At 42.4% G+C, this 25,967-nt stretch overlaps 1 protein-coding gene across 1 annotated transcript in view; it reads left to right on the top strand.

Moving 5' to 3' along the window:
* The window catches only part of TEX14 (testis expressed 14), a 64,523-nt gene that overhangs the window by 26,194 nt on the left and 12,362 nt on the right, over window positions 1-25,967 (top strand). Inside the window, exons 12-27 of the mRNA XM_014529892.1 lie at window positions 222-412; window positions 1,057-1,207; window positions 1,818-1,916; window positions 3,839-4,728; window positions 5,423-5,499; window positions 8,769-8,894; window positions 9,092-9,180; window positions 10,287-10,565; window positions 11,829-11,929; window positions 13,824-13,943; window positions 15,899-15,965; window positions 18,351-18,432; window positions 20,870-20,932; window positions 22,014-22,141; window positions 23,010-23,209; window positions 24,402-24,498. Of these exons, the coding sequence (XP_014385378.1) occupies window positions 222-412; window positions 1,057-1,207; window positions 1,818-1,916; window positions 3,839-4,728; window positions 5,423-5,499; window positions 8,769-8,894; window positions 9,092-9,180; window positions 10,287-10,565; window positions 11,829-11,929; window positions 13,824-13,943; window positions 15,899-15,965; window positions 18,351-18,432; window positions 20,870-20,932; window positions 22,014-22,141; window positions 23,010-23,209; window positions 24,402-24,498 (2,760 nt within the window). The remainder of the gene's footprint in view (window positions 1-221; window positions 413-1,056; window positions 1,208-1,817; window positions 1,917-3,838; window positions 4,729-5,422; window positions 5,500-8,768; window positions 8,895-9,091; window positions 9,181-10,286; window positions 10,566-11,828; window positions 11,930-13,823; window positions 13,944-15,898; window positions 15,966-18,350; window positions 18,433-20,869; window positions 20,933-22,013; window positions 22,142-23,009; window positions 23,210-24,401; window positions 24,499-25,967) is intronic.

Below are 25,967 nucleotides of genomic sequence, written 5' to 3'. Positions count from 1 at the left end.
TGCCAGTGGGAAGCTCATGTGTACATGACTCTGTGACTACCTTTTCCTGTTTCTACAGCAGGGATTCCCCTGGTAAATGGGGAAAGTGGTCTCTCATTTGTGATTGGACTTTCAAGTCGTTTTCCTACAGAAATTAATGTTTAAAGGGGTTGAGTGACTTGACCAAGGACACCCCATATCACCTGATTTCTTAATGTTACTCCTGACTCTTTCCTTAACAGATAACATACCCTGGGATGGCTTAGATGGCTCAGTTATTAAAAGAGCCATAGTCGTGGGAAATTATTTGGAAGCTGACTTCAGGCTTCCAAAACCTTACTATGATATTGTTAAGTCAGGCATCCAGGTCAGACAGAAAGACCGAACTCTGAACCTTCAAGATATCCAGTATATCCTGAAGAATGACCTAAAGGTAAGATCTGAAGCTGTTAGGAGTGTATTTCTGCTTGCTCATCTCAGGAGAGTATGGAGTTAGAAACCAAGAAGAAGCTAGAGGCCATGTGGTAAGAATTTTTGGAAATCCTCATTTTATTACACCTATTCTGTGTGAGGGTAGCAAGGAATTGATGGAGGGAAGCTGGGGAGGGTCCATACGTAGTTGGGGCACAGAGTGAGATTCAGTGAATGGCAGCTGCTGTTGTTACTTTTATAATAATAACAATGGCCCTGGCCGGTTCTGCTCACTAGTTAGAACATTGGCATGCAGACTAAAAGGTCTCAGATTCGATTCCTGGTCTAGGGCACGTACCTCAGTTGCAGGTTTAATCCGTGGCCATGGTCGGGGCACACGCAGGAGGCAACCAATTGATGTGTGTCTCACATCGATGTTTCTCTATGTCCCCCTGCCTTCCCTCCCTTCCACTCTCTAAAAGTCAATGAATTTTTAGAGGATTAAAAAAATAAAATAATAATAACAATGAATTAGCTAATTGGGAATATAGTCAGTCTACTCAACAGGAGTAAGAGGGAGTTTATTTGATACCTAGATCTGTTTCAGAAACACCAGTGACATGCAGATGATTGCAAATGTCCTTGATAATTTTTCCCTTGTCACAGGAATTGATTGGAGCCCAGAGAACTCAGCCAACTGAGAGCCCCAGGGTGCAGAGATATGAAGGCCATCCTGATGTCGGTGTCTATCTAGGACTGACTTCAGAACATCTGAAAGAGAACCCTGACTTGGAAATAAAAGAGCTGAAGGAAGCGGGTATGGCCTTACCCCACAGGTTTGGCATGACTGTGTTCTGAGAGTCACAGGTTGCAACTAATCAATTCCTCCAAACTGTACATGTCACTCACACTGGGAAAAGATGGGTGCCTTAGGAGAGAAAAATCAAGATCCTTGAAATTATTAAATTAAAAATTTTGACCTCCATATACACCTTGGTTGGATCCAGAACTAAGCAGTAGCAACCAGGTAATTTCTAGCATGATTATCCTTAGGAATTTATCTAATTGCTTCACAAATAAAAACGATGATTTCTTAATTTAAAACTATTATCTGCTCCTTATAAAAAATGGAGATAGTACAAAGAATAAAATTACTTAGCATTTTAATTCTGCCACTTAGAAATAATTTGTTAATATTTTGGTGTTTCTTCTAATATTTTGCTTTTTAGTTCATTTCTAAACCTTGAATTCAGAGCTGGAAAGCGCCTTGCAGTCATCCTTAATGCGCTCACATTCCAAATGAGAAAAATGAGAAAAGCAAGGGTCAGAGAGGTCGTGGCTCACTCCAGATTCCAGAGCTCGTTACCCAAGATTCCAGAGCTGGAACCCAATCCACGTGACCGCTCTCTCTGACTCTCTCTGGACAGGGACAGAGGCCTCCAGAGTGGTTCTCCAAGCTCTCACTGCTTTGGCTCCTCTGTCCTGTTCTCTGCGAGCTGTACACCATCAACCAGGGGTGATGGCTGGTCAGTCTTGGTGTTACTTATTGAGGTCTTATTGTTCCCATGATACAGTGGAGTCTTAGGCAGTGTCTACTTTTATCAAATGCTCACCAAGAGCATAACTTTAACTGACATGAATATTTGAACTCTTTTGTGTGTAAAGAAGTCTGTGAGTTTAGTCCTTAAGAGTCAGGGGCCTGTAATTTGCATGTCCTGACAGTTACGCATGTTTTTTAAAATACGTTTTTATTGATGAGAAAGAGAGAGAGAAACATCAATGAGAGCAGAGTCAGGGGCCTGTAATTTGCATGTCCTGACAGTTATGCATGTTTTTTAAAATATGTTTTTATTGATGAGAGAGAGAGAGAGAGAGAAACATCAGTGAGAGCGAAACATCGATTGGCTACGTCCTGCACACCCCCTACTGGAGATCAAACCCAAAATCCAGGCATGTGCCCTGACATGGAATGGAACCATCAACCTCTTAGTGCATAAGATGATGCTCCATCAATCCACTGAGCCACACCGGCCGGGCATGCATGTTTTCTTTTTAAACTGAATAATACATTCTGTAGGAATAGAAGGAATGCAACAAGATTAGAATTTTATAATATACATTAGACTTTTATGTAAGAGGTGCTCCATTTTATTCCAAAGAAATTTCCTTTATTTCCCTGTCTTTGCTATATTCTTCAAAGCAATAAATAGTAATTACTGCTTTTGTAGATAAGTTGCTCATTTGTGTTAAGCAGTAATTATAACTTTATATTTTAAGTCCTTATCATCTCCAGAAACTCCTTTCTTTTCACTGTACAGTCTCACAGTAAAATATATTGTACTCAAATTCAAAGAGGCAGAGGCCCAAGGATGTTTAAGTACTGATTTAGTAATAGTGTCTACTGGAACCAACCTTCTGTTTATTTACATGATTAAACTGCTGCAGTAATAGAAATGAAAGCTATGTTAATGAAAAAGGAACTCAGGAATGAGGTCATTAAATATAACTAAGTACATTTTAAATATAAATAACATGTATTTCCTGATTAGTACCAAGTAAATATCTAAACTATCTATCTTGAATTCTGATCTTAAAAAAAGGTCAGAGATAATCAGGAAGAAGTGCTTCAGATTATCAGGTTCATTTTGAAAACAATGAGTTCCTCTGAGAGTATCACCTTAGTCTTCTTATCAGAGATTTCTGCTGGTCCTTTTGTTGCTAATCCCTTTGTGTCTTGCCCTTATAATCTACTTTGCTTTTGCTTTTATCAAAGGATTCTTGTATAACTGTTTCAGGCCACATATGACTAACAAAGGGGGATTCAGAGGGTATATATGTGGCTCTGGGAACTTGCTGGACTCAAGAGCAAAACTGGAATGACAATCCCAGGTGTGAGCTCCTGAACCACAACCACGGAGCCTAAGTGGAAGTGTCCAGTTATGCATGTTTTTAAAATATATATATTTTTATTGATTTCCGATAGGAAGGGAGAGGGAGAGAGATAGAAACATCAATGATGAAAGAGGAATCAATCATCAATCAGCTGCCCCTCCAGTGGGGATCAAGCTCGCAACCTGAGCATGTGCCTTGACTGGGAATTGAACCATGACCTCCTGGTTCATAGGATGATGCTCAACCACTGAACCACACTGGCCAGGCAGTTATGCATGTTTTGAGCACACTGCACCTTAAGCTTAGAACATTTCCCCCAGGGTTTGGTCCCTCCCAGATTTTCTACCTCAGCCCATGTCAAAATGGGAACTTTCTCTTAGTTAGAAACACCCTTTGCCCCGCTGTGAGTGTGTCTGGTAGTCTTCCACACCTGGGAAGGGAGTGGGAAAACAGAAAGCTGCTTTCTGCTTTCTCATGTCACTCGAGCAACCACCAAGGCGCTTAGCTGCTGCATGTGATCACTCAACCGTTTGCATGTTACTGCTCCTTTCAACAGGCAGTCAGCTCCATTCACCAAGGAATCCCAGCGAGAAGGCCACACCAGATCCTCAGGTCCCGGATCCCAGTCTGATGGCCAAGGAGGCTCAGAGGCAAGATGCTGCTCCTCCTGCTTGCTTTGTGGCCAGGAGCCCCAGCTCAGGGCCGTCAAGCCTTTGCAGCTTCGAAATGAACGAAATCTACTCCCGCTGCCTGGACACGGAAGGTGACAAAGAGAAAGAGCCCCCAGGAGTTGGTTTATCTCTGGAGGGGGCCAGCCAAAACCAGGGAGGTGAGCTGACGTCCCTGGAAGAGGAGTTGGAAAAGATGGAGAGAGAGGCATGCTGCTTTTGTGAAAAGAGTGAGAGCTCTTCGGAAGCTGACACAGAGGTCTCCTTTGAGGACTGGGACCAGCAAAATGGTTCACTTAGTTCCCCCAGCCCACCTAAGCCAGCCAGAGAAGCCAAGTGCAAGGTGAGCAAGTGGTCCAAGACCGACATGTACATCAGTAAGTGTATACTAGATGTAAAGATCGCACAGGCAATGGCGAACCAGAATAATGAGAAAATCAAGCAGAAATTCAACGAGTATGAGAGGAGGCTGAAGGAGCAGGAGGAGTGCATGTCTCTGTGGGCTTCTTCAAGAATGTTTCCTAACCTCTCTCACTTGCCTGCGGCGGTGGGCCCCCCATCTTCCGTTTATATTCCTCCTGTCTTGCCAAGCCAGAGGCCAGATGCGGGTGGCAATTGCCCGACCCTAGCAAGGTTTCCAAGAACAGTGAGAGACTTTCAAGGGGAACATTTTGGCAGAAGGTCCAGGGGAAGAAGTAGCTGTGACTGGAAACCTTTTACTGCTTTCATTCAAGTCTCTGAAGAAAGCACTGGGGATTCATCAGAAAAAAGCCATCAGGTAAAGCTAAGAAGTGGAAGGTAGGGCATCTGAGCAGGACCTGGAGCCGGGTTCAACATTGCCCCTAACCCATATGCCAGGATGGACATACATACAGCCAATTCATAGGGAGGTCCTCAGCTCTGGGGGGGCTCCTCTTAGCTTTGGGAAATAAGGCCTCCAGGATGGAATGCCAAGGTACTTACTCTTCACCTTCCATTCCAAACCCAATACAAAGCTCATGTCCTTTTCTGTTGAACCACATGAAATTGCTGTTTTATAGATCAAAATAATCAAGCATTGACCATTTTACATGATTCAACTTACTAATTATGGTATCTTGGGCAAGTATTAATCCCCATTTGAAATTGCTTAATCATTCAGTCCCTGCCCCAAAGCCTGCTGCCTTAATATAATAGAGGGGAGAGTTGTTGGATCTTTAATGTCTGTTTTTCTGCTCATTCTTCATTTGTGCCCTGTCTGGGTTGGGTTGCTGAGGGCCAAGATTTCTATGTAAAGAGATGTGAAGAGATGATGTAGTACATGTGAAACATGCAAAGGGAAATTATCTTGGTAGATCTGGTTATTTTTACACATTTAGCAAGAATAGTTTTAAAAACAGAATGGAGAATAAAGAGGAGAATTCCTTCATCAAAACACTGACACATGTTTACTTCTTTTCAATCTGCTGACTCTTTGTGGCCCTGGAGAACAGAGCCCAGGTGAACAATTCCAGCCCACTCAAGGAGCCAGAGACAGTTCGGAAGGAAACAGAAACCAAAATACTTGCAGGTGGGTTACCATGCTATTGTCCTTTGTATCCCCAAGCCTGAACAATTCCAGCCCACTCAAGGAGCCAGAGACAGTACTTGCAGGTGGGTTACCGTGCTATTGTCCTTTGTATCCCAAGCCTTTAGACTCCCCTGTGACTCTGAGGTCACTTAATGATCTTCATACGTCTAGCGACAAAGAGTCTGTGAGTGACGAAGATTAGTGACACGGAAACAGATCTGGCAGGTTCCCTCTGTTCAGTGAGCAAAAAGAGCAGTGTAATGGGAACTTGTAGGAGACAGCAAAGGTAAAGCACCTGGTCGGGGAATCAGAGCTCATCAGCTGGCAAAAGCAAAGCACCTTGCCTTTCCAAAGCTGCCCGATGCTTTTTCTTATAAGAAATGGCAGGCCTTCCCTTTGCCAGTGCTCCAGAAATCAAACTGTTCGGTTCAAAATGAGTGTCACTGACCGGAGGGCAGACAGAGGGCGTCGAACACTCTCATTGTTACCCTGCAACCTCTGATTTCCAGCCGGATCAGTTAAATGAAGTCGAGTCAGCACAAATCACTGGAAGAAGAGCACATGTGTACCCTGGGTTTTTAAGAACTTAGGCAAAGCTAATTTATTTTGCATCAGGGGAATTATTTTTTTTTAATTACATATTGTTTTTGTGATTAATCACTATGCTTTAATTATGTTCAATTTGTAACAATGAAAATACATCCTGCATATCAGATATTTACATTATGATTCATAACAGTAGCAAAATTACAGTTATGAAGTAGCAACGAAAATAATTTTATGGTTGGGGAGGGGAATTATTAAAGGAGCATTAGATGGTTTTCAAGATAGACTAGTATGTCAATTTTAGTTTTCCTTTTCTGTGGTTAAATGACAGCATTTATCTACAGCTTTGAAATTAGTACTCGAAGAAAGATTTTTTATTCTCTCCCTCAGTGGTGACTGAGACTAATGACAATGTCTGCTGCGCCTTCCATGTTGGTAAATATGTACAGTAAGGGAAAATCAAAGAAAACCAGACACTTTAATTTAGTATATTTTATCTTTAGGAAGGGAAGAATTATTGTTATTTGTTAATCCTCACCTGGGGATATTTTTCCATTGATTTTGAGAGAGAGTGGAAGGGAGGGGGAGAGACAGAAACATCGATGTGAGATAGACACATCTATTGGTTGCCTCCTGCACACGCCCACAGCTGGGGCTCAAGCCTGCAACTAAGGTGTGTGTCCTTGACCGGAATCAAACCCAAGACCCTTCAGTCCATGGGCTGATGCTCTAACCACTGAGCAAAATCAGCTGAGGCAAAGAAGGGAATTATTGAAAAACCACCTCCCTGACATCAGAAGGTTTAGCACTCATGTCATTGATAGAGGCAGATGGGGTTCCAGTATAGCCATTAGATAACAAAGCTAAACTAGGGTTGTGGCCTTCCCTGCTCAGCTCCACCCTCTTTCTCCAAAAGAACAAAAAACAGACCAAAGCTTAACATTTTGCTACCAGTCCACCTAGTCTTTTTTGTATACATTTAAAAAACAAAAATTATATACATGTATATATTTTCTTTTTACCCTTATTTTATTGATTTTTTTACAGAGAGGAAGGAGAGGAATAGAGAGTTAGAAACATTGATGAGAGAGAAACATCGATCAGCTGCCTCCTGCACACCTCCTACTGAGGATGTGCCTGCAACCAAGGTACATGCCCTTGACCGGAATCGAACCCAGGACCCTTTGGTCCACAGGCCTACACTCTATCCACTGAGTCAAACCAGTTAGGGCACATGTGTATATTTTCAAAAAAATTAAATTTGTTAAGGTAACATTGAGCCCCACCCAGCTGGTTTTGCTCAGTGGATAGAGCATCAGCCTGAGGACTGAAGGGTCCCAGGTTCGATTTCAGCCAAGGGCACATGCCCAGGTTGTGGGCTTGATCCCCAGTAGGGGTGTGCAGAAGGCAGCCGATCAATGATTCTCTCTCATCATTGATGTTTCTCTCTCTCTCTCCTTTTCCCTTCCTTTCTGAAATCAATAAAAATATATTTTAAAAGTAACATTGATTAACAATATAGATTTCAGGTGTACAACTTTATAATACATGCATGTATTTTGATTATATCCTGATTATATAATTTTAATTATAATGGTATTCACCCTGATATTTCACTTTACATTAGAACATTATTAAAAACACCCTTGTAATGTAAACTTACTTTGAAATTGTTGGATTTCCCCCGTTGTTGAATTTTGGGTTGTTTCATTACTTTTTCTGTTATGAATAGGACCATAATGACTTGTCAGTAAAGCTTTTTCTAGATTTCGGGTCAGGTTCTTGATAGATTCCCAGAAGCACGGTCAAGGGTTTGAATGTCTTAAACATTCTTGACAGCTGTTGCCAAATTGCTCTTTATTTTTTATTTTATTTTTAAAAAAATATATTTTATTGATTTTTTACAGAGAGGAAGGGAGAGGGATAGAGAGTTAGAAACATCGATCAGCTGCCTCCTGCACGCCCCCTACTGGGGATGTGCCCGCAACCCAGGTACATGCCCTTGACCGAAATTGAACCCAGGACCCTTCAGTCCGCAGGCCAACGCTCTATCCACTGAGCCACACCGGTTAGAGCACCAAATTGCTCTTTAAAGAAGCTGATCAGCTCTGACCTTTCCAATGCCAACAGTCTCTCTGCTGCCTGGTGCAGTGGGAGAAGAGGGCATTCTGGATGGCGGGATTCATATGCATGCACAGATCACATACATTTTTTAGAGTTAGTGTAATGGACAATAAAAAAATACACTATCAGGGGATATTGAGAGGAAAAGAGACTCCCTTGTTTTGCAGATGAGGAAACCTTGCTTGGCCCAGAGAGAGTGAAGTTTGTGAAAGTCAGACAGCCAGTGGCAGGTCAGGGTCTAGAACTCAATGAAACTAGGCTTACGATCTCGGAATGTCTTTAAGATCCCTGGTGCCTTAAGTCTATCTTTACAAAGGTTAGTTATTGTACTCTCACTGATATGTAGGTGGGGCTGTTAACCAGAGAATTCTGATCGAAGGGCAGGAGCAGTTACTGAGCCATCACTTGTGTTCTGTGGCATTGAGGGGAAGAGGGGGCTCTGCAACAGCCTAAGGACCAGGATTCTGTCTGGTGAAACTGTATTTTAATTGGTTTCTTCTACTTCTGAAAATCTCCCAAGAGCACTTTTATCTTGAAATCTGAATTTGGAAATTAAAAAGAACCAAGAGACCATCTGACCCAGTCCTTTCATGTCTTAGCCAGGGACAGCCTGGAGAGTCCAGTGCCCAAGCCAAAGTGGCACAGCTGAATAGTTCACTCTTCACCATGTCAAACCACCCAAAGGGACCACCAGTGACAGCCACCCCTGTTCAGGGTTCTGCCAGGTAAGGAGTCTTGCTAGCTTAATGTTGAGGAGTCTGGCGCCCTCTGGTGGCAAGAAGGAGTCAGTGCAACCCCAGGAATGGTTCAGTCCTCTGGGTGGGCTGGTGGGCTAAGATCGTTGGTGTCAAGAACTTGAGCAAACTGATGTGTTTGTGTCCACCCTGCTCCCCTCCCCCTTCAAAAAACCTATACAATTTAGGATCAACATGGAATCTGTGTCTTCTGAAATATATAATACAAAGTCAAGAAATAATGAAGATGTTGGAAAGGGACACTTAAAATGGAAAAGTGAGTATAAAGTCATGGGTTCTGTTGGACATAATGAAGTTTAAAGTATATTTCTAACCTGGTTGTTATCTCTTAAGTACACAGCCTATACTGCACTGTCCTCCCACATTCTTTTCTTCCGTTAGATTGTTCCATTTTAAAAGCAAAGCCTTTCTGATTACTAACTGCAGAAGAGAAATGCTTTTTTTCACTTCTAGACCATATAAGAAATGTTTCTATTATATTCAGATGTAAATTACATAACAAGTGTAGTAAACATATACAATATGGGTATTTGAGACGCACCGTTATTAACTTAGAAACCCTGCAGTGTCACTTTCACATATCCTGTGGGCATTATCCTTTTGTGTCAGTTTTATCTTGTAAGCTTAAAAGGATACGATGTTCATGCCTTTTAAAAAATATTTTTATTGATATCAGAGAGGAAGGGAGAAGGAGAAAGAGATAGAAACATCAATGATGAGAGAGAGTCATTGATCAGCTGCCTCCTGCACCCCCATCCCCACTCCCCCGTCACTGGAGATTGAGCCCGAAACCCAGGCATGTGCCCTTGACCGGAATTGAACTTAGGACCCTTCAGTCCGCAGGCTGATGCTCTTACCACTGAGTCAAACCAGCTAGGCATGATGTTTATGCTTTTTTTTAAAAAAAAAAACACTAATGCTAAGTACATTAGCAAAAGTATAGAACATTTGGAATGAAAACACACACATATATGCACACCCCCAAAATATGAACTCATCATGGCCTAGAAAGCCTAGACAAACTCAAACAGAATCCTGTGGAATCTCTACAGACTGGGGGCTTTAGGTGTCATTTTCTTGTGACATCTTCAGAGCAAGAAGGTCCATCTACAAGTTTTCTGCTGCCTGGAATTCAGTAACAAGGGCTGTAACTAACATTCTTTTGCCCTGTCTTCACTCTGTCATCAATTCTCTCCCCTCTTCAAGCAAAACAGGGTAAGCTACAGGTGATGCAATTCTAAAAAGGCATATTTTTGTGAGAATATGAGCTATAAAAGTATTATATAGCTCTTTAAGAATCAAAAGCTTTTGTTTCCAATGTCCATGGTGCTGTTTTAAATAACGACTTTCTTTTGTATCCAGTGGAGGTTAAAAAAATGGCGGAGAAAGCAGCTGCTGGACAGCTGGCTGTACCTCCTTGGCATCCTCAGAGTAGTTCGACTTTAGAGAATGAGGCTGAGGCTGAAAACGAGCCTGATCCCTTGCTGCAGCCTCCCATTAGGGACGCTGAGAATGTGACTTGGCGGCGCGTTGTAGAGTATTCCAGGGAAAATGCGCCAGGAGGGAATGGCAAGCGTGACAAAACCGACAGTGGTGACCGTGAGGACGACCAGCGTGGCAGACAGCCTGGAAGCTTCCCCAGTAAGTTCAGTTGGAGGAATTGGGGTAGGCGAACTCGATCACATAATCAGCTCTCAAAGCTAAGAAAACCTCCTGGAATGTTTCCTTTGCTTGGTCCTCTCCTTCCCAACTGCCTGGGAACCCTGCATTCGAGGGGAAAGCAACATACTCTTTTGATCCCACTGTTCCTCCCACAGGTAAAGAAATCCGGAGATTCTTGAGTTTTTCTACTGCTGGAGCAGACCCATTTTTTCAAATGCAGTAAAATAATCCCCATGCACTGAACCTGGGGCTGGGTGTAACCTAGCAAGGAATTGAACCTTTCCTACCTGAGGGCAGTGGTGGACAGCCCTTCCTACTGCCCATTTCTTTGTATTGCACTTTAAGCTGGAAAAATTCCACTGGCTCTCAGAGAGTCTATGCCAGAGGAACTTTTGGCTCTCGTCACTTTATAGATTTCTACGTTAAAACTGCAGGCTGTGTATTTCCACCTGGTAATTTGCTTGTAATCAAGGCATAGGATGTTATTTCACAGTTGTTTACAAGTCAAAGGAACATCTAAAATGATCATCTATTTTAGGAAGAAAATCTATTGGCTTACGGGTTTTTTATTGTTTTGTTTTGGTTTTTTTGGTACTTTTTAGAGTTTGTCAAGCCCCATTTTTGACTGGGTGGATGATTCAGGAATGCATGTTGGGGCCAGGCTATGCTAACAGTCTCCACTCTCTAGACCAGAGGTAGGGAATGTCTGGTCCATGGGCCATATAAGGTTCATGAAATCATTTGGTCTGGCTCTGCCCAAGGCATTAGCAGGGGTCCTCAAACTTTTTAAACAGGGGGCCAGTTCACTGTCCCTCAGACCGTTGGAGGGCTGGACTATAGTTTAAAAAAAAACTATGAACAAATTCCTATGCACACTGCACATATCTTATTTTGAAGTAAAAAAACAAAACAGGAACAAATACAGTATTTGTATTTGCATGTGGCCAGCGGGCCGTAGTTTGAGGACCCCTGCATTAGAGGGTGAGTTAATTAAATGTTTAACCAAATATAGCAGGTTAATTTTTAAGTTGATAATTTTGTATGCCCACGAATGATGTTATAAATATCCAAATGGCCCTTGGCAGAAACAAGGTTCCCCACCCCAGCTCTAGACTGAACCTGACCACGTGGCCATGCTGAGCAGAATATGCATGCATCTCTTCTCTCACACTTCCCTTTGCCCTTTCATGCCATCTGAATACCTCAGAATGACTATGGCCTTGGTTGTGTCATAATCATTAGGTATCAGTCACCCGTCCCCCAGAAAAAGTGAGGAGCCAGAGCATAGTGAAGTCTTTCAAGCACGTTCTGAAGCGTCTGTGGTCACTGAGAAATCTTGCAACGTAAGTAATATGTTCCAGAGAGCCAGGTTGAATCCAAGGACCTAATAAAGTAGAAATGAGGTGTTGCTATGTATTATGACATGGAAATAATATCTGAAGTAGTACTTTCTTGTTGGAGTATGTGCCCTCATGTCTCTGACGTGAATGAAGTCTTTACCTCCCTGCCCTTTACTTTTTGAGTCAGTTCAACTCAAAGCATTGTGTCTCTTGGAGCTTGGGGGGAACTCAGACAAGCGTCAGGTTCAGCGCTGGCTCTAGAGCTTCCCATCTAGTTGGGTGGACAGGACCAACTTGGAAATACAGCGTGGGTTAGATACCAAAGCTGGTGGCCCAGCAGGTGACTGAGGCCAGATTGGAGAAGGACAAGCAAGAACAGGATTATGATGAGAGCACCTTCACCTGGATGTCCTCTAAGACCCAGATTCAGCTCTCAACTCAGTGGAAGGAATATGTTCATGCCTGACAACTGCGCCTCAGCAGGACCTGTGGGGTTCAGTCATTTCCTAGCATTTGCATTGAGGTTACAGCTTTGCTTCAGGGGCTTAACACATCCTTGAAGCCTGCAATTGGGCCACAGTCCAGCCAGACTAAGAAACCAAAATTTTTTATCATCATTGACATGGGGCCAGAATCACTTAAAGAATATAAATAGCAATCGAGAATGAAACATTATAAAAATACAATTGTGATAACATTTTAGGTCTTTCAAAGAACTTACTACAGTATTTTAACACTGCACATAAACCACTCACAGGATAATTTATTCCTTCTATCACATGCCGGCCAGAAGGACATGCTGTATTAAGCAGACTGGCTTGGCTAGAGAAGCAGGTCTGTCAGGGAAGTGGGGAAGGCATGGGAGGCCAGGCTTGCCTGAGAAGTTTCAATTTGATCTGAGGGATAGGAGAGCAGCTACTAAGTGCCCAGGAAGAGGAAACATGTGGCAAAAGCATTGTCCAAGGAAATAAACCACAAAACCTCTGCAAAGGAATGATTGAAGGTGAGGAAAGGAGCCAGTTGCCTGCCATGGGGGGATCAGGGCCTGAACGTAGAGAAATGAGCAGAAAGGGAAGGGGTGGAGCAGAGATGCTGAAGAAATAACTGTTATGTTAAAATGTTTAATTTTGGGGCTTGGCCCGTGTGGCTCAGTGGTTGAACATTGACCCATGAACCAAGAAGTCCTGGTTCTAATCTCTAAAAATTAATGAAAAAAATATCCTTGGGTGGGATTAACAAAAAATAATTAAAAAAATTTTTTTTTTGCTTTCACTATTGAGGTTGCATTGCTATTTTAAAAATCACGATCCTCCCCTTGCCTTTAAACTGTAACAACACCCAGAAAAAAATATCCTTGGGTGGGATTAACAAAAAATAATATTAATTTTTTTTTTTGCTTTCATTATTGAGGTTGCATTGCTATTTTAAAAATTATGATCCTCCCCTTGCCTTTAAACTGTAACAACACCCGAGGGACTCCCCGGTTCCGAGCAGTCTCAGCCTTCTCATCTGGAGGATTATGCCAGCATATAGACTGCGGCTATGAGCGAGGATCAGGGTACTTAAATTCAGTCCTCAGCTTGAGGTGTCCAGGGCCTTTCTTCTTTCTGAGAATTTTGGAGCAGAAAGGTTGCCCAGCCCTTTTCCCCTTCATTGTGCAGGTGAGGACACTGAGACTGAGGATGGTCCTTCTGTTCACAGCTCGCGGTGGGGAAGGTGGGCAGAGGCAGGAGTGCAAGCAGGCAGGAAGGGCCAGCTCAAAGAGGGTCACCCTAACTGCCGGGTAATGTTAGATGCCCTGTTATTCACACTGCATCCCACTGTAGGACATTGCCTTTAAGTTGGTGTTCTTTACCACGAGCACCAACTTAAAAGCAATGTCCTACATTACCAATAGGATCAGTCCTGGCCATCAATTGGTTCACCGGAGTCTTCGGAGGACATAAGAAATGAATTTTTAACACCAGACAATGAGTATTCTTACTCCCCAACGGCTCAAGAAAACTTAGCTCTAGAGGTAAGAATTTACAGTTCAGAGTAAGGCACATTTCAGCTTTCTCCATCGCCTTATTCCTTTAAAAAAAATTTTAAAAATTGATTTTGGAGAGGGGGAGAGAGAGAATAACATCAATGATGAGAGAAGATCATTGATTGGCTACCTCCTGCATGCCCCCTACTGGGGACGCAGGCCGATGCTCTATCTGCTGAGCCAAACTGGTTAAGGCTAAAAAAAATTTTTAAAAATTGATTTCAGAGAGGAAGGGAGAGGGGGAGAGAGAGAGTAACATCAATGATGTGAGAAGATCATTGATTGGCTACCTCCTGCATGCCCCCTACTGGGGATTGAGCCCATAACCCAGGCATGTGCCCTTGACTGGGAATCGAACTGTGATCTCTGGGTTCATAGGTCGAGGCTCAACCACTAAGCCATGCCAGTGGGGTGCCTTATTCCTTTTAAATTATTTCTATTGGGGAAAAATAGCTTACATATTAAAGTATATAATGTCAACTTAATCAGTATTTTCATGCACTTTGAAAAAAAGTCTGAAAAATAAGACTTTTGAGAATGAAGGTCAAATGTATTTTCTCCCAAATGCATGGTCCCTGCATTTATTTATATAGCACCATGTACTTTTTTCAAAGCACTTTATCTTACCTAATTCACATATCCTTTCTGGGGGCAGAAAAAGGATCTGCTATTATTTTTCTGTAAAGAAGAACTGGTGATCGGAGATGTGGGGAATTAGCCCTGGCCTACTGGGCTTGGTGGTGGGAGAGCCAGAATTAGAGCAAGGGTCCCTCAGTGAATGTGAATCTGTCCAGCACACTAGGTTTTCTCGGGAATCTAGCTTTAGCAAGAACCTATTTGTACAGAGTATTTTCTTTTATAAAATGAAACTCATTGGATCTACTTATACAATTTCTACCTCAGCTCCTCACTAATCTGCCACCCTTGTTAGACCTTTTACCAGCATGGAAGGTGGGGCAGAGGAAAGAGAAGATCGTCCATGTCAGTCACAGCATTTGACTGACAAGAATTCAGTGATGCATCAAAAAGCATTACTTCCACTTGTCTGCGCTTCTGAAAACTCTGAGCAGTTTCCATTATTAATCCTTTAAACATTCTTGATTTTACTGTGAGCAGACTGGGACAGTATGAAAATCTTTTTTAAAAAATAAATTTTTATTGATTTCAGAGAGGAAGGGAGAGGGAGAGAGAGAGATAGAAACATCAATGATGAAAGAGATCATTGATCGGCTGCCTCCTGCATGCCCCCCACTGGGGATCGAGCCCACAACCCGGGCATGTGCCCTTGATCAGAATCGAACCTGGGACCCTTCAGTCCATAGGCTGATGCTCTATCCATTGAGCCAAACCAGCTGGGGCTGAAAATCTTTAATAAAAAGATAGAATACATATGTATATATACAGAGTATATACATATATAAAAAGTATAACATAGAAAAAGTACACCGATCTCAAGTGTTCAGTCATGAACTTTCACAAAGTGAATACATACATGTAACCAGCACCCAGATCAAGAAACAGAACATTATTGGTTCCGGAAAAGACCCACTTTGTGCCTCCTCCCCATCACTGCCTCCCTTCAAAGGAACCAGTGTTCTGACTTCTTATCCCATGGAATAGCTTTGCAGTCTGGGCCATTTTTTCAGCTCTTTGGCTCTTCTGATAAAGCTCCCAGGAATCAGAACATCTTTGTTGGAAAGTTGGGGTGAGGAGTGTATAATGATGAAGGGAAAGTCACGTTACAATGGAAGGTGGGGGGAGGCCTTGTTGAGGAGGAACATAGAGTACAAATAAGTACTTAGTGTCTGCAAAGCAGGCTTATTCTTTTTCTATAAAATATGCAGGAATCTTACGAAGATTTTCCATGTTTAAGGACATCTGGAAATTCTCAACCTTTTGATGATATGTCTGCCTCCACTGAGCCTCCTTTCTTTCTTTTGTAGACCTCAAGTCCCATAGAAGAGGACTTCGAAGGAATGCAAGAGGCATTTGCTCAATGTCAAGTCTCTGGTAATAGCCATTAGGGCAGATTCCTTTGAGAATCACTTGCCTTCACTTTGTGTCGAAACACGGATGTTTGGAGTTGGAGCGGTCCTTAGAGATAATGTCTCCAGGCTTTCCATTTTACAAATTAGAAAACCTAGGCTCAGTGATTTCCCTTCATTAGACTGAACCTCTTGCCCCTCACCTGCCTCAAGACATCCACATGTTATCTATACCTCCCCTTGAGTTCTTATGGCATGTGTTGAAGTTGTTGTTTCTTTTTTCCCTCTAGTCTTTCACTAGATTTAAGGCTTCTTCATGGCACATACTAGGTGATCAGTTATCTTTGCTGAGCTGACCTGAAGGATTTGCCCAGCCCACAGAGCTAGTTATTGACACAACCAAAACTAGAACTTGGTTGCTATGTCCTTCTCCACTCTAAAAGGCAGAGTTTCACCGTCATTTTCCTTTGCTTGCTTTGCATCTTAGCAAAGAGTTAATAACAGCCAGTAGTGCAGAGTCAGCAGCATAACATCCTCCCCTTGGGAGGGCTTCGGTTCTATATAGCTTAGCAACTGCTTTCTGTTACATGGCAAGTTAACCTTGGATCACAAGACAAGATATAAGTGAATCACTGATTCTGATACAGACATTTAAAAATTATACACTTTCACTCTTTTAAGGTATGTAATCATCTGTTTTAAAACCAGAGTTATCCACCTACCAAGACATGTAGCTGTCCACAGTCATGTCTCAACACTCTGCCTCCAGCCAGGCAGGGCGGGCTTGGGCTGTGAACTCCTCTTCCTCCTGCTGCACACTCCAGCTTCCATCTCTAACCTGATCCAGGCTCTAATCAAAGCTGGAAGCATTTTAAGAAGCTGTAAGCTTATAGAATTCAGGGGTGGGGAACGTCCAGCCCGTGGGCCGTATAAAGCCCTGGAAATCATTTGGTCTGGCCCTGCCAGGGCAACTGCAGGTGGACTAGAAATTCAATAAATCTAGGAGCTTTTTTCATAGCAACATAAATTTATATTAAGTGAATGATGTTATAAATATCCAAATAGCCCTTGGCAGAAAAAAGGTTCCCCACCCTGTTTTAGATGAACAGTTATATACTCAGGATAATAAGTATTAAAAGTCCACAGACCTAGGTCTTGGGCCACCCACTTCTTTTTGAGGAGCCTCTATCCATGATCACTTTCTGGGTGAGCCTGGCCGGCACACGGCCACTTCGCTTATGTTTGGAAGAGGGTCAAGTGGAATAGAGAAGTTTGGGGCAGACAGGTCAGAAAACCTGGGCTAGTTCCATCCAGACGTCTGCAGTACATGAAGAAGCCTCTGATGTCTACTGTTTCATTCTTTCAGCCCTCTCTTCCCCCTTTTCTGCTCGGGCTCTGATACATATGCTCTCCACACCAGGCAGTGAAACAAGGGTAACAATTGGACACATGCTGGCTTCCAAGACCACTTCTGCCACTGATGCTTTTTCTTTCTGTATGACCTTGGGCAAGTCACTTCACCCGAGGTTGCACTGTCCCTTTGTATAAAGTAAAGGAGATGGTCAGACTCTAAAATCTCTAAATTCCCCTCCTGCTCTGAATTGTGCTTATTAGGAATTCATTTATGCTTTCTAGTGTTTGAAAGAGGGTCACAGGAAGAGCCCCAGTGCCTTCACTGATAGGGTTTCAGAGCTCCTTGGTACCTGCTTACGGTGGCGTTGTTCTTGTGGCCTCCCCATTGCCCACCAGACTACCTGGACCTAAGGGATGGCAGGGGGGTCATGAGCATTTGCCAGTAGGGCAGGCTGCTCTGCCCCCGTCTCTGTAAGCCACAGCAGTCCAGTGGTGGGAAGGAAAAAGGACACTGGCCCTGTCTGCCCAGAGGTCTGCACAGCATCTCTGAGCATCCGGGAGGACAGAAGACAGTTGAATGAGCTCCTTAGTGCTCGAGACCCCAGCCCTACTCCTTAAGTGGTTTTTGATGGCCAAGAGGCAGTTAGCACTCTGGGAAAGCTCAGTTAATGGTTTTTCCTATTTGGGCTCTTTAGTGAACAAACAGTTCTTGGTTTCAACGCCCCCTGGTGTCTGTTGACAGGAACCAGATCAATTTGCCTTCCTGAAAAGACAAAACAACATTTGTCTCCAAAAATAACTGTGAGGTTATGATTGGAAGGCCAGTAAATGGCTTGCTTGTATTCTGAGTGTCAGAGTTCTCCCCTCTGAGCAAGAAAAACAAACTTTTGGAACAAAAACCCCTTCTGCGGCACTCAATCCAAACCCAATTAGGAAGCACTTCTGTTTATCAGAGTATTTCTCATCTGAACAAGACCCAGGGAAAGTGAAGGGAATGAAAGGAATAATCTGGGTTGGCAAAACTCAGGTAAAAAATACATTTGCTGTATGCTTTCAGGTGAGGGAAAGGTCCAAACGAGACAAAGCTTTGGAAAGGATGCTGAGGTTTTGACCAGGTCTCAATTCCAACCTATACAAAGGTATGTGCTATTATTTTCTTCACAGTCTCAGACTCACAGAAGTAAAGTTAATTGGTGATAACACCCCGTATTTATATATTCTCATCTTAAAATGTACTAGCCCTGTGTTCTAAAAATTAGCTCTGGCAAATGAGCTTTGGTAGGACTTGTTCAGAATGTGAGTGGTCATGAAAGGCAGTCATTATCTGGATTCAGATCCTGGCTGCTTTCTGTCCGTGTGACCTTGGTCAGGTTTCTCAAGCCCTCTCTTCTATTTCCCTGTTTGTAAAACAGAAATAAGAATCTTTACTGAGAATGTTGACATAGGGACTAAAAGTAATAATATAACTCCTGGGCATTTATCCCAGAGAAATGAAGACTTAAGCTCACAAAAATACACACATGAAAATTATAGCTACTTTTTTTGTTGCCAAAAACTGGAAACCCAGATTTTATCTAACAAGGGGACAATTTAACAGGCTGTGATACATCCATACTATGGAATTCTCTTCAGCAATAAGAAAGAATGAGCAGTGCCCTGGCTGGTGTTGCTCAATAGGTTGGGCGTCATCCTGTGCACTGAAAGGTTGCCGGTTCAATTCCCAGTCAAGCCACATGCCTGGGCTGAGGACTCGATCCCCAGTAGGCGGCATGTAGGCAGCAGCTGATCAATGTTCTGCTCTCATATCAATACTTCTCTCTCTTAAAAAAAAAAAAAAGAACATTTATTTATTTATTTTTAAATATTTTGTTTCTTGTATATGCCCTGACTGGGGATCAAACCTACAACCTGGGTGTAGCGGGACAATGCTCTAGCTAACTGAGCTACGCAGCCAGGAAAAACAATGAACTATTGATACATGTGACAACTTGGATAAATCTCCAGAGAATTCTGCTAAGTGGAAAAATCAATCCCCAAAAGTTATTTAAATGATTTCACTTATATAACATTTTTGAAATGATAAAATTATAGAAATAAAGAACAAATGAATTGTTTCCAGGAGTTAGGGAGGAGGTGGGTAGTGGGAGGGAAGTAGGCATGGCTATAAAAGGGCAACATTGGTGGTGAAAATGCCTGTCTTGATTGTATTGGTGTCCATTTCTTGGTTGTGATATTGTTCTGTAGATTTGCAAGATGTTTCCATTGAGGGAAACTGGGTAAAGTGTATTTCTTAAAACTGCATGTGAATATAGTTATCTCAAAAGAAAGTTTAATTAAAAAATGCATAGATGTAAAGGGCCTAATACAGTAACATTCACTTTGCTTTTCCCCTCTCTGAGCCTTAGTTTCCTTATCTATAATAATTATAGCTAGTATTTCCTAAGCAGCCACCATATGCAGGTACTCTGTTTTGTCAAATTTAATTCATAGAACAACCCTCTGAGGTACACACTATTATCTCCATTTTGCCAGTAAGGAAAGCAAAGTTCAGAGAGTTTAAGTATTTTTTCTAAGGTTGAACAGTTGGTGAGTGGCTATTTCAGTCAAGAGAAGCTAGATTTATGCTACATAACAATCCCCAGGTTTTAGTGGCTTAAAACAATGCAAATTTATCATTTGCTCGTGCTCCTTGTCCATCCTGGGATAGCCAGGAGTGTGCTGTGCTGTGTTCCCTTCTATCAGAGATGCAAGCTGAGGATAGGGTCCATCCTGTGCATCCTTAATTGATGAGGAGGCAAAGAGGGGACAGTGAATTGTGTAGTGTCCTTTAAAGTTTCTTCCCAAGAGTTACACACATCATTTTCACTTATATTTCACTGGTTAAAACAGGTCATGTGGCCATTTATGCAAATTAGGGCCAAAAAGTGGTACTGGCCTACTGTGTGCTTGGAAGGAGAACAAATATTTTAGTGAACAGAATTAATAAAGACACAACTCAAAGTCAAAGTCTATGCTCTTTCCTTTGTACCATTGGCCCCACAGGATTGTTGCAAAGATTAAAAATGTGAAAACATGGAAGGATTTAGGTGGATCCTGGCTTATAGTTTGTGTTCAACAAGTATTGAAATTGAATCCTAAATTCTGGTTCAAGTAGAAATAGGTCCAGTTTGTCTTCAGTATTCTTTTCTGGTCACTCTGTGCCTGGAAGCTATCTCACATGGTCAGGCCCCATGACTGTGCCCCTTGCTCCAGCCTCCATCTCCAGCAAAGTTCCTGTGCTCCATTGGTTTCCTCTGGAACTTGCTCACTGTCCTATAACATCATCAGCTGATTTCAGATGGGCTGACCCTTAGAGAATATTTATTCAGTCTCTAAGAGGAAACCGAGGCACAGAGCAGGGCCCAGACTTGCCTGAGAACATGTGGCTAGCTGGTAGCAGAGCCAGGACCAGAGCCCACACTTTCCACTTCTGAGCCTAGTGCCCTTCTTGCTGCTTCTCACACTGGTCCCTTGTACCAACTTAGTGCACTCAGCTGACAGGCCATTCATATAATTTTCTCACTTTCTCTCTTACAGTCCTGAAGGTGAACAAGAGGAGACGTTAAAGGAGTCACCCAAGGAACTGAAAGAGAAAGACATGTATGGCCACCAAAGGGCTGCCTAAGGATACTATGTAAAGTTTTCGTTTTAGGGAAATAGTATTTCCTTGTTTGTAAGAATCTACATTCTTCTCATTTTTTTGTGAGCCTGTTTCTTCTTTCACCAAGAAGATGTGATCTAAATTACTAGCATCTTGCAATCAAGGAAATACAGTGATAATAACAACTATGTGTTTCTACTTGAGGTATAAACCTATTTATATAAATGGATTAAATCTGGTTCCCACGAAAATATACTTTCATCTATGGACATAGTTTACTTTTAGTTGCTGAGATATATTTAAAGTTAGTATCTCTTTGTAAGATACTCTCCAATATCCTCTTTAAGATATATATAAGATATTCAAAGATATTCTCTAATTCTGGCCTGTTGCCAAATAAAGATTTTTGTCAGGAGCATCTTTATTTTTAAAAAATATATTTTGTTGATTTTTTACAGAGAGGAAGGGAGAGGGATAGAGAGTTAGAAACATCGATCAGCTGCCTCCTGCATACCCCCCACTGGGGATGTGCCCGCAACCAAGGTACATGCCCTTGACTGGAATCAAACCTGCGACCCTTGAGTCTGCAGGCCGATGCTCTATCCACTGAACCAAACCAGTCAGGGCAAGAGCATCTTTAACTAGTTAACTACCATGTGTCCAAAATGGAAACCATCCCCACATGCCACAATATTTTGAATTTAACTGAAAAGATTAGTTTGCAATGAATACTATAAAAATAAATATATTACAGTTCGGGTGTTCTTTAATATTTTCAGCTGAAAGTTCTCACAAAAATGATTTTAAAGTTGGTCAGGGCTGCCACTTAGGGAAAACATTTTTTTTTATAGGCACGCTTGGCGTGTGGGGAAGGTCTGCCATGTGCATCTATTTGGTCAGGGCTGCCACTTAGGGAAAACGTTTTTTTTTTTATAGGCACGCTTTGGCATGTGGGGAAGGTCTGCCATGTGCATCTACAGATGCTTATGGCGTACAATGGGTTAAAAAGTACCTCTCAGGAATATGTTGTTAGATTTTTCCAAACATCTCCCAATTATTGTGTGCTTTTAATTTTTTTAGATCATTGACAGACATTCAAGACCTGTCTAGTATCTCCTATGAACAAGATGCTTCTTTTAAGGAAGTCTCATGCAAAACACCCAGAATAAACCATGCGCTTCCTAGTGTCAGCACTCCACTCAGCCCAGGTAATCTCTTGAAGGGAGGACAAGCTTTTGGGGGAGGGAGCGACAGCCCCTGTGCCATTGGCTCTGGAAGCCAAGCCTTGGGAGCAGACCTGGAAGGTGCTTTCTCGCAGCGCAGAGGTATTCTTTAGGGCCAGAGTTGAAGGGACAACCCCATGGGAGGCTGGGAAGGGTGGTGCTGGTGGTCATTAAACAGCTGTAGGAGGTGTTTTTACTCTAGTGGGAGAGACATGCAAATGCAGAGACTGCTCTGTACCCTGAGCACTATTGAATTTAGTACAAATACATTGCATTCTCTAGAGTTTGTAACTTCAAACAGTCCCTTGTGCTTAAACATGTATAGTTCTGAGCCCTGCAGCTGTCGATAGCCAGCACCAACATCCTCGTGTCCTAGTTCTCCCTCTATTTTGGTGACTAAGTTTGGAGACTGTTTATTTGTTTGTTTGTTTGCTTATATTTTTTGTTGATAATCCTCACCCAAGGATATTTTTTCCATTGATTTTGTTTTTAGTGAGAATAAAAGGGAAGGAGGGAGAGAGAGAGAGTGAGTGAGTGAGAGAGAGAGAGATTGGTTGCCTCCCGCACACACCTGACCCTGGCCAGGAACAAACCTGCCCAGGTGCCCTTGACAGGAATCGAACCCATGATCCTTCAGTGCGAGGGCTGATGCTCTCCCACTGAGCTACACCAGCCAGGGCAAGACTGTCATTTTTTTATACTTGGAGGAGCTGCGTCTCAGATCAGTGATTATTTCGGTTACTAACATTTTGGAGATTGCATGGTATAGGTATATGGTTGTGTGAGGTTTTCTGTTTTTGTTTTTAAATAATATAAAGGATTCAGACACTAACTACCCTCTTTTCTACAACAGAGTCAATTTCTTCATCTGATAGTCACTATAAAGACTGCCTTGAAAGCTTCACATTTCAGGATAAAACAGGGTCTACCTCGTGCTGGAGCTATCAGGAATCCACTTTGTCTGATAAATTTACAACTGTCCAGGAGAAAGTAAAGAGCCTAGAGTCCCTTTTTGCTTCCTCTGAAACTCTCCCTTCAAGACTGACTGATCACGTAAGTATGCCAGGTCTGCATTCCTATGGAGTCAGCCCAAAGGCCTCAATGGTCCAGAGTGCCATGATTTCTCCAAATCCATTTTACAAAGAGCAAGAAGCCAGCGGGATCCTTTCCAGCTTCCCTGGGGCTCTCTCTGAGACTGTATTGTAAGACAGACCCTGGGTTTTGTGCCTCCCTCCCCCATCCCCTGCCGCCTGGAGGTAATGTTTGGCAATTTCTCTAGGAGCCAAACTCTGCCATAGTTTTTGATGCCGCCTTCACCTGCATTATTTTTGTCTCTAGTCATATCCTACCTACTTGAGGAGGTTTGAGTTGTTCTTGAAGCCTCCTCTGTTTAGTTCCCTAAGAGTTGTGATTGATCTTCAGTCTTCTCTGAACTCCTGAACGAATAGTCTGTAGTGAAAACACTCAGTTGTATGCCACCTTCTCTCCTCCCTCATATTTTGCACGTGTAGTCTTTTCAAGAAAATGACAAGTTTCTTCCTTGGTGCTGTGCATTGAGAACCTGTCGCTCTATCCCTTTGCAATGTGACTTTGCCGGTTCTGCCACCTCCAGGCCTCCGACATGTGAATGAAACCCTCTTGAGTTCTCCAAACCATTATCACCCCAACTGGCATATGGAGCAGTTCCTGCTGAGCGCTGCCTCCCAGAATCGAGTAATAAAATAGTTATGTTTATTCACTAAAAAACAAAACAAAACAAAAAGAACCTGTTGACTCGCCATCCTATAGTAGATTGATTATTGGCTTTGGCCCTTGGTGAGAAACCAACTATTACCTTCTTTGGGCATTTGATTCACAAAAGGTCTCAGTCTGAAGTAGGGCAATAAAGAATTTTATGCTTTCGTTCATCAAACTGTTCATTGGGCAGGTTCTAAATGCCAGACACCTTGCCCAGCCCTCTTCAAGGCATCCAAATGTGAATATAAAAGGCCTAGTCCCTGCCCTGAAGGAGCTCACCACCTAGTGAGAAAGACTGTAACACAGAGGGAGTACTGAGTGCTGCATAGGCAAGAGGGGTAAGAAGGCTTCCTGGAGGAGGTGGCATTTGAATGAATTTGACTCAATCAACAAGCAACTGGTTTCTTCCACTGATGATACACAGCCTTAATGTTGGAAATGGTTGAGCTGTATGGGCCTTTTTTGCTCAATATATGTGTTAATTACCATATTTATATCTTACTTATAGAAAAGATCATCTACATTTACTAGGACTGGTTCCTCCAGAAGTGCTAAGGTGCCTGACAAATCATCCCTTGCCATCCAGAAAAGGAGCCTGCCAAGAGGTACCCTGTTTAATATCAAAACACAAGTTTATAATAGAAAAGCAATTTAAAGGAGCCATAGTCTCATCTTTGATGCTACATTTTATTTTAACAAAAATATTATTTCCCCCCAATTATAAAAGTAAAACATACTCATTATAGAAAACGTGGAGAATAAAGAAGAGCTTAAAAAAGAAACACATTGAATTCTACCACCAACACTATTTTGGTACATATCTTTTCTATATTTTTAGAAATATACAAAAAAAAACCCACATTTTTTTAGCATAGTTGAGATTATATATTACATCAGTTCTAGCCAGCTTTTTTTCTTTGATGATATATTTTGAGGATTTCTCCTCTTCAGTAAAAATTATTTGTAAATATGTTTAATGGATGCATAGTAGTCCATTCTACATATGCTGCGTAACTATGTCCTTATGTTGAAGGACTGTGCAAAAATCTGTATCTGCACCTTGGCTCCTTTCCTTGGGAAAGCTTAGAGGACAGTTCCAGTGTGTTAACAGCTCTTAGACAGGCATGTTGCCTTTGCCACATTAATGTTTTTTTAAAACATGGAACACTTCACAAATTTGCGTGTCATCCTTTTGCAGGGGCCATGCTAATCTTTTCTATATTGTTCCAGTTTTATTATTATTACTAGTGGCCCTGCGCACAAATCCGTGCATGAGTAGCTCGCTGCCCCGCCCTCATGTAGCTCTCCCCCACTCATAGCTCACTGCTCTTCCCTCCTGTAGCTCTCTGCCACCACTTGTAGCTCGCTGCCCCGCCCTCCTGCTGATCGGTTGTTACGCATCACAGCGTAATGACCATTTGCATATCACCTCTTTATTATATAGTATTTTTATTATTATTTTTAATCCTCACCCAAGGATATTTTTTTCCATTGATTTTTAGACAGAGTGGAAGGGAAAGGGAGAGACAGAGAGAAAGACCAATGTGAGAAAGACACATTGATTGGTTGCCACTCGCATGCCCAGGAGCCTGCAACCGAGGTACGTGCCCTTGACTGAAATCAAACCCGGGACTGTTCAGTCCACAGGATGACGCTCTATCCACTGAGCCAAACTGGCTAGGGGCTTATTGTTATTATTTTTAATTTTTATTGATTCCAGAGAGGAAGCAAGAGGGAGAAAGAAAGAAACATCAATGATGAGTGAGAATCATTGATTGGCTGCCTCTTGCACACCCCACACTGGGGATCGAGTTTGATGCCCTGACCTCCTGGTTCATAGGTTGATGCTCAACTGAGCCACACTGGCCAGACTGTATCGTTCCAATTTTAGTATACGTGCTGCCGAAGCGAGCACTGCCACATTAATTTTAATGTCTTGCATCTTTGGTACAACTCTTAGAATCTCCTTCTGGGGGATAAGGATTTTGTGGGTTATGCTGAGAGGGTGTGGTTGATGTTATAATTGAGCACTTAGGGGAAGGCCCAAAGTATGATTGCTTCTGTGTGCCCTGGC

The sequence above is a fragment of the Myotis brandtii genome, unplaced genomic scaffold (assembly GCF_000412655.1).
Source record: "Myotis brandtii unplaced genomic scaffold, ASM41265v1 scaffold1170, whole genome shotgun sequence".
In the NCBI taxonomy this organism is placed as follows: Eukaryota; Metazoa; Chordata; class Mammalia; order Chiroptera; family Vespertilionidae; genus Myotis; species Myotis brandtii.
This window is presented reverse-complemented; position numbering and strand designations above follow the sequence as displayed.